At 42.9% G+C, this 8,597-nt stretch overlaps 1 protein-coding gene across 1 annotated transcript in view; it reads left to right on the top strand.

Annotated features, from left to right (window-relative positions):
- The first annotated feature begins 1,503 nt into the window (after positions 1 to 1,503).
- Positions 1,504 to 8,597, top strand: part of CREBBP (CREB binding lysine acetyltransferase) — a 162,795-nt gene continuing 155,701 nt past the window's right edge. Inside the window, 1 exon segment of the mRNA XM_020995440.2 lies at positions 1,504 to 1,784. Coding sequence (XP_020851099.1) covers positions 1,700 to 1,784 — 85 coding nt within the window. The 5' untranslated portion in view covers positions 1,504 to 1,699.

Raw genomic sequence — 8,597 nt, 5'->3', positions numbered from 1 at the left:
AGTCTACACAGCAGATCGCCAGAAAAGCCAGACTATGGCTACCTGTCCTGCAATTCACCTATAACCCAAAATGTCAAAGTTTTTTTTTCTTTTCCGTTCCCTTGACAACTTTCTCCAAACAAAAGTTCCCACAGACCATGGGTAGGGCACGATTCACCTTCGTGGGCCACACCACTGAAAAAAAAAAAAGAAAAAAACCCGAACCCTACCGAACTCAGCAAAATTAATGGGGGGAGGAAGAGGAGGCTGTGAATTCGATCTCGTCGGTCACTGCGGCCGGCCGCGTTAGTGACCAAGGCTCAGCCTCGGTCACACACAGCGCGAGCATTAACACTTTAATGGGCTAGCCAAGGGCTGCCCGGCGCCCCCCACGCTCCCCCAGCCCTCCCAGGGTCCCACTTAGGGATCTACAACAAGAGCAGAGAAACAAGGATCTCGCAAACGCCCACGGCCCTTCATATCTCTCCTACGACCTAAGGGCGGCGCTGTCCGCCACAACACGGCAGCACTATGCACTCCAGGCCGGTCGCTCGGCCCTTTCCGCCTGGGCGCTTTCGTATCTTTCCGGCCGCTCCCGAGTGCAGGTGGAGGGGGGCGGGGCGGGGGCCGTGCGTGGTGACGCTGCGGGGGGGTGGCGGTGGTGGTGACGCACCAGCGTGCCCCGCCCCCTCCCCCTCCCGTTCAGGCTCTGGAAAAGAGAAGAAAAAAAACTTTCTTTTTTTTTTTAATTGAGGAATCAACAGCCGCCATCTTGTCGCGGACCCGATCGGGGCTTCGAGCGCGATCCACTCGGCCCCGCCGGTTCCGGGCCCCACAACCGCCCGCGCACCCCACTCCGCCCGCCCGGCCCGCTCCGCCCGGCCCTCGGCGCCAGCTCCGGCGGCCCCGCACGGCTCTCGGCTCGGCTTCCCGGAGCCGCGGCGGCGGCGGCGGCGGCGGCGGAACGGGGGTGGGGGGGGCAGCAGCGGCGGCGGCGGCAGCGGCGGCGGCGGAGGAGGCTCCGCTTCGCGCATTGTTTTTCCTCAAGGCGGCGGCGGCGGCGGCGGCTCCGGCTCCTCAAACCGAGTAGGGGAGCGAACCCCGAAGCCCCCCTCCCACCGGGCGGGGAGAGAATTAATTAATTAAGTGGGGCGAGAAGGGGGGGAGGGAGGAGGACGAAGAGGAGGAGGAGGCAGGCGGGCGGGAGGCACCATGTTCCCCGGGACTGACTGAGCCGCCCCAGCCGAGCACCGTCGCTGCCAGCTGGGCCCCGGGGGGGCAGCTGGGCCGCCTTGGCCCCCCCCTCCTTGGAGTGTCGCGCTCGGGAGGGCGGGGGGGAGTCCCGGGCCGCCGCCGCGGCGGGGAGGGGATGAGGGAGCCGCGGCCGGTAGCAGTAGCAGCAGCAGCGGCGGCCGCGGCCGCGGCCGGGGGCGGGCGGTGAGCGCTGCGGGGCGCTGTTGCTGTGGCTGTGATTTCTCCACTGGCCCCCCCCCTCACTGGCCTCCCTCCCCCCTCCGACCCCCCCATCTCGCACTCACACACACTCGGACGCCACCCCCCCCCACCTCCCGCTCCCTCTCAGTGCCGGCCCGGCCGGGGCTGCTCTCCGAACCCTCCCCAACCCCCCGCTCCGGATTGTCTCCTGATTGCCCCGGACCCTTCGCGGACCCTTCGCAGCTCCTACCCCCATCCGCGGGGCTGTTTTCGAGAGCCGGCTAAAATGGCTGAGAACTTGCTGGACGGACCGCCCAATCCCAAACGAGCCAAACTCAACTCGCCTGGGTTCTCAGCCAGTGACAATACAGGTGAGGACAGGGGGCCTTTTTTTTCGGGAGGGGGGAGTTGGTTGTAATAAGGGGAGGGAGGAAGATGGTTGAAAATGTAGGGGGTTGGAGTGCCGGAGGGGAAGGGGAGAGAAGTGAATCTGATCGAAGCAAAGTGTCCTGGGAGTCCCAGAGGGTCGAGATGTAATGTAGGTTTCAGGGAACTGGGAGAAGGCCCAGCCCGCAGTGAGGGTAGTAGGCTTAGTGTCCGTGGACCCTGTTTTGAATTACCTGTCACTTTCCACGCCAAAGGTGAGTAGCCATTTCAGATCACAGATTAACGGGGGAGGGGGGCTTCTCCCTGGAAAGGCTTTGGGATCTTATCTAGATGAATGGGGCGTTAGCGATGGCCGAGGTGGTAGGCTTCCGAAGAGAAGGGAACCCTCTTATCTAGTTAGGCATTGCAAAGGGATTCCACGTAAAAGTGATCCCATCTCCCTACTAAACCTTCACTCACCCTCGTTCCATCCTTACCTTGATAACCTAAAAAATTCTTCCAAGTTTGAAGGAAGAGTTAAGTGATTGGAAGGCAGTGAAAAAGGTACTCCGATTCAGATTGATTTGCTAGGTATGCAGCCTTGCACGGGTCTCTCGAAGCTGAATGACTTTTCCAAGGAGGAAAAAAAAAGTAAGGTGCAGTGTGTTTATTTTGTGTGGTGGTATCAGATGAGTGTATCTGCTGCGGAGTGTGCAGTGTTGAAACGTGTGAGTGGCAGGACTGCATCTTGGTAAGGGAAGGAAATATCGAAGCTGAAAGATTGGTGACTAGAAATATTTTTTGAATCTGCAAGAGAGCAACAACATCAATTCATAGTTTTTGACTGATAGTAATACACTTTCAAGTAATGAAATCCAGAAACTTTTTATGTGATGCAGTCTATAATGATAAGTTGATCTTTAAAAATTCAAGCTTGTTTCTGGGGATATTAAGTTACTTTGGAAACTCTATACACTTAAATCTTTACACTCTCCTAAAACCAAAACTTTAATAGTAATATATCATAAAAGTTACTATGTATTTAATTTTATATTTCTAACAATTAAGGATAGTTTTAAATAAACCTATGCAAGTCAAGTGTCCAATTAGAAATTAAGCTTCACCTTTGACTGAACTTAATTTAGGTTATTTTAAAAACAAAGGGGTCATCTGTTTTTAAAATTTAAGAATTCTTAGAATTTACAGTAGAAAAATTCATTGTGATTCAGAATATCTCACTGTAAAATCATGTTTATTCATTAGAACAACTTCTTTGAAGGCTTCTTTAGGTATTAATATCAGCAGACTTTTTCACGTCACTAATTTTTGTTTTTTTTTTAATATGCTCATTACTTTATTCCCTATTACAGCTTTAAGAACTCTTCATATTTCCTCCTTTTGAAAATCTGTCTTTGTACAGTAAAAATTTGTCTTGTAGTTACCAGTTTAAGGACATTCTCAAATGAAACGTTTTCATCTGAGTAGTAACATCTGAAAATCACTTTATAATGAATGAATCTAAATTACTTATGTTGCTGCTGCAGTGCCTATAGATGTACACTCTGAAATGAAACAGTTTGTGAAAACACTTGTATCTGACTTAACCCAACAAAAAAAAACTGCATACTTTGCAACAGAAACTTTAGCTTGCCTTTGTTTTTAAATAGTGCACCATCCCCCAACCAGTTTTTTAAAATAGCATATAATATTTACTATTACTAATATTGAAAAATGATAAGTGCTCTTTTGCACAGGTTCTTGAACAGTTAAAGAAAAAACTTAAACCAGTGGGAGAAATGGCGCTAGTAAATAGCTAATAAAAATTTTTAGTTGATTGACTTGGAGTTTATTTTGGTACTAAATCTTTATTTCTTTTGTGTTTTTTCCCCCAAGAAATGTAAAAAATGTAATTTAATCATTTCTTTTCAGCAAAGCACAGCATAGGTGACTTTGAAATTGTTTTACGAACATTCTTAAGATAGAAACTTTTCCCCTTTTCCTTTTAATTTTGACATGTGAATATGAAGTCTTTAAGTGGAAAACAGAGGACCTCAACTTTAGAAATTTGTGCCCTCAAACTGAGTAACCTTAATGCAGATTGTTAATAGCAGATTTTTGCTTTGGTAGTTCTTTAGTTTGTTTTATGCTTTGATTGTATAAAGGGACATAGACTGGTTATACAGCTGCCACAAAGGGTTTTCCAGATATGAACACCCAACTATTTCCAGCTGCATACTGCTAATTCCAGCAAAAAGTTCCGTAGAAAAAGATTTGCTTTGTCAATTTTTCTTCCTTTTTATGGCCAACTCTAGGAACAGATGAGGGAGATTTTCTGGTTTCTGAGGATGAAAAAAAAATTCAAAACTCTTAATAATTATATTTGTTAATAAGTAATGCAGATAACCCAAATTTAATTCTACAGACAAACTTCATTCTCATCCTTAGTTTAAAGCTTAATCAACTTCATTAATATTATTTGTGTGGTATCCTTTGTAAGGTATTATTACAAAGCAACTTAAACAGACACAGCCTTGCTGTCTAGTAGCTAATAATTTGAGACAGGTCGTAATGATATGGATAAAGATGTTAGGATATATATTAAACAGATAAACAACTATTTACTACATGAAATACAGCAGCAAAAGGATGAATGTATTTCCTGAGATAGGGAAGTGAAGTAAGACCTAGAGAGTATGGAATTGGAGAAAACCAATTACTATTCTTACAATTGGAGAAAGCTTCTAGTAGAAGTCCCGGGGAGAAATTGGGGGTAACTTGGAGTTAGGATTGTTTAATAAGCTTTATGTGTAGTTTGAGAGATTGATTGAACATTTGGATTAGGGAGAATATTGAGTAAATTGAGTCTGTAAAGAATCTGAAAGCATGGGGATCAAGAGGACTATGACTGGAAAGATCACTAAGCTTGGAGTCAAAAGACCTGAATTAGAGTTCAGACTGTAATTCTTATATTTACTAGTTATGTGAGAGTGGTCATATCACTTCACTTCTGAGGCCTGTGAGATTTTGCAGGTTGATTCCTGCTCTGATTCTGAGAGTATAAGGAAACAAGCTAGTCTGGAGAACTTTTACAGTGACTGAATGTAGGAGTATGATCTTGGCCCTCTCCTACTGTCAGTTTAGTTTTAATACCTCTCTTAATGTAGACTCAAATCTAACATTTGAGTAGCATGCTAGCATCAACTAGCATTTATTAAAGGTCTACTACAGGTAAAGCATTGCACCAGATTCTATAGATACAAAGAAGCTTAAGATATTCTTCCAGCAAGCAGCTCACTTTGTTTACAAGCTTGGATGGGAGGATATAGAAAGGTAACACTAGGAGACAATATGTGGTTCGGGCCAAATGAAAATTGTGCCCATTTATTTAAAAAAAGATAAATATTTATAATATGCAGGTATTTTTTTATAGGTAGGTGATTAAAAAAAAAGTTTAGATCCAATTATCCTTACTGTTACAGAACTTATAGTCTAGGAAGGGGTAAAACATACACAGTATTATCCAAGTGCTTTAGAAAGTTATAAAACAAAGTGCTATCTTATAGGCAGTACTATAGGAGAGTTTTTTTGGGTGGGGAGAGAAGAGGGAGTAGAGCATCCTGGTCATCCACCTGTTATCCCTGCTCTAGCCCCATAATCAGGGAGTTGGTAATGAAGGCTTCCTGGAGGAAGTAGGACTGGAACTAAGTTTTGAAGGTAGAAGTTCTAATTAATCATGAAGTGACAAAAGGAGGGGGAGCTGCAGGAAATCCGTGAAGCTTCCAAATTACATGTTGAAGAACTGCTTAGAGCTTTAAGGAGGTAGCATGGTACAGTGGTGCTGGATTTGATATCAGAGGACCTGGATTTGTATCCTGGTTCTGACATTTACTACCTGTGGGACTTTGGGCAAGTTATTTAATTCATGAACCTTAGTTTACTCATCTATAAAGTGAAATTGTTGGATAAGATGGCCTTAAATTCAGCTCTGAATTTGTGATATTGTGATCTATAAGTTTTGTAGTATATTTTGTCAGGATTCACATTTTCATTCTCCATAAACTTTGGTCCACTGTTAAAGGAGTATGGAACTTATTTAGATCAACTTATATAACATACTGTTGTGAAAAGCAGCATATTTAATCTCTTTTCAGAAGTAGATATTGGGGGAAGAGGTCTAAGAAAAAAGAATTGAAGGGGCAGCTAGGTGGCCCAGTGGATAGCATTCTGGCCTTGGAGTCAGAGTTCAAATCTGGCCTTAGACACTTGACACTTACTAGCTGTGTGACCCTGGGCAAGTCACTTAACCCCAATTGCCTAAAAAAAAAAAAGATTGATATGGTAGTAGTAGACTATTTTAAATAGTGTTTCTCCTTGTTCCAAAGTGCCACACAAGAGTATTTTACTTTTTGCCATAGATTTGTTTCTGTTAAATTGTGTGTAAATAGAATTTTTATATACTAATTTGACAGGTGGAGGGAGGGCATTTCCAAAAAGGGAAGAACATGGTGTGAAGGGAAACACATGGAGGTTTGAGGGTGCATGGCAAGTTTGAGGAGCAGAGAGGGGGCATATTTAACTAGATTAGAGGTTCTTAACCTTTAATGTGTAGAGTTCTTCTTTGGTAGTCTGATGAAGCCTATAGACTCCTCACAATAATACTTTTAAATGCGTAAATTAAAATACATAGGGTTGCAAAGGAAGGCAATAGGAAATAGTTAACAAAATGTATTAAAAGAAAAAAACACAAAAGATTTTCGCTCACCCCAGATTAAGAATTCTTAGACTGGACAATGTAGGTGGATGGTAATAACGTGAGTCAAATGCGGAAAATTAGAGTAGAGTCGGATCTTAAGGAAGGCCTTGAATGACAGGTAACGAAATTGGACGTATATGTAGTGAACAGTAGGGAGCCATGGAAGATTTGATTTGGTAGATTGGCCATTTTATTTTTTCTGAATAGTTCAGAGTATTGAAGGGGCAGGCAGCTCCAGTTGTAGAATAGGTCTGGGGGTAACACAAACAAGTTTGGAAGGGGGTGGAGGTGTCTGATCTTTACATGTTTCACAAGATTGTGTCCATCCTCTGGATTGTGTAGATTACACATTAATCTAGTTTTACATACAGCTTGGGAAGCACATTGGAGTGGAAGATGCTGACATCCATGGCTTTCACAGTATTTCACAGTGATTGCCAGTGATGAACTTCTTGATGACCTTGACTTTGGGTTAAACATGGCTGAGACATCTCATTGAAGATTTTCAATTAGGGAGTAACATGACCATAACTGTCCATAAAAGAAAGATTAGTGTGATAGCAGTATGAAATTTGGAGGAGAGATTGATGATGGGGAATACCTATTAGGTTATTTCGGTTGTCCAGGATGGTGGTAATGAAATGAGGAATAGTAATGTGAGGTGGCAGAGGGAATAGAAAGGAAATAATGACAGAGATTCTTGAGGTATAATCAATAGGATTTGGTAATTAATTGGATGTTAGAAGAGAGAGAACAATTAAAAATAATCCCAAAGTCCCAAAGTTAAAAGCATGGGAAACATAAGACTGTGTGGTGCTACAGAGAAAATGTAAGTTGGAGGGAGGGACAGATAGAGTGGCAAAGATAATCAGAGTTTTTGGGCATAATTGAATTTGAGGTACTGATGAGTCATCCAGGTAGAGAGGTTCTGAAGGCACGATAGGAAGGAGGAAACGGATTTAAAAAAAAGGGGGGACCTGAGGATTTTTCTGGAAAGCAGTCTCAATATGAATTAAAAGTATATAGTTCTTTTCACATATTTGAAGGACTGTCAGAAGGAAGAGGGATTAGATTAGTTTTATTTATTTTATTTTATTTATTAGTTTTATTTTAGTGTTAGTTTTATTTGGTCAGAACTAGAAACAAAGGGTAGAAATTTTGTAGAGGTAGATGAAGTTTCAGTATAAGGGAATACTTCAAGAAGAAGCACCTTTTCCCATCACTGGAGATCTTTAAATGGAGGCTGGAATGACATTTATCAGTGTTCCTGCTCAGGTATGAGTTAAGTTAGTGTTGACCACTTCTCACTTCTCTTCTAACTCAAAGATTCTGAGGTACCTTATCCAAGAAGACCTGTTGTAAATATACTTTTATAAATCTCATTTTTCATGCTCATTCAGCAAACATTTGTCAAACACTTAGTAAGGTACAAAGAAAAACTGTGTTCTCAAGAAACGTACATATATTAATTTTCCTTGAAGTGAGGTAAATAGATGTTACACTGAAATAGATTTGTGACCTCACTGATTTGAGAGTTCCTCCGGTGACTGCTAGCCATCCATTCCTAGACATACTATATGACTCATTGTTCTCCCAAAAGTTTACCTTAGGTGATCTGCCCAACTTGCAACAAGAAGGTATAGGTGGAGCACTGTGGCCTTCTGTCATCCCTCATTCTTTGTTTCATCCTTACTAAAGTGCTATCCCATTCCCACATTTTATGGAGTTGTGTGACTGTATCTTTTAATCGTCTTCTTTGGAGTTTCTAGCTGTGTGTTGCAGCTTGCTCCCATGCATCACTGTGCCTGGCCATTTCCCTCTCTGAAGCTTATCTTTAGTTGTTTGGCATACCTGGTGTTCCAGGTTGATACCATAAAGCAGCACTAGTGAATTGTGTCTATTGAAAAGATGGGCCTTTACTGTCATAAGAAGTTTGGAGTCAGTATATGTAAACCCAAAACAATATAGTACTTGGCAGATGTCAGCAATATAACTATCACAAGTCAATGAAGTAACTATGGAGGACTTATCTATCTAGGTTGGAGATTCTTATGTATCACAGAGA

This window comes from Phascolarctos cinereus, unplaced genomic scaffold (assembly GCF_003287225.1).
Source record: "Phascolarctos cinereus isolate Bilbo 61053 unplaced genomic scaffold, phaCin_HiC Scaffold_4;HRSCAF=312, whole genome shotgun sequence".
NCBI classification, from domain to species: domain Eukaryota; kingdom Metazoa; phylum Chordata; class Mammalia; order Diprotodontia; family Phascolarctidae; genus Phascolarctos; species Phascolarctos cinereus.
The sequence above is the reverse complement of the archived record's forward strand: the minus strand, read 5'-3'. Positions and strand labels throughout refer to the sequence as shown.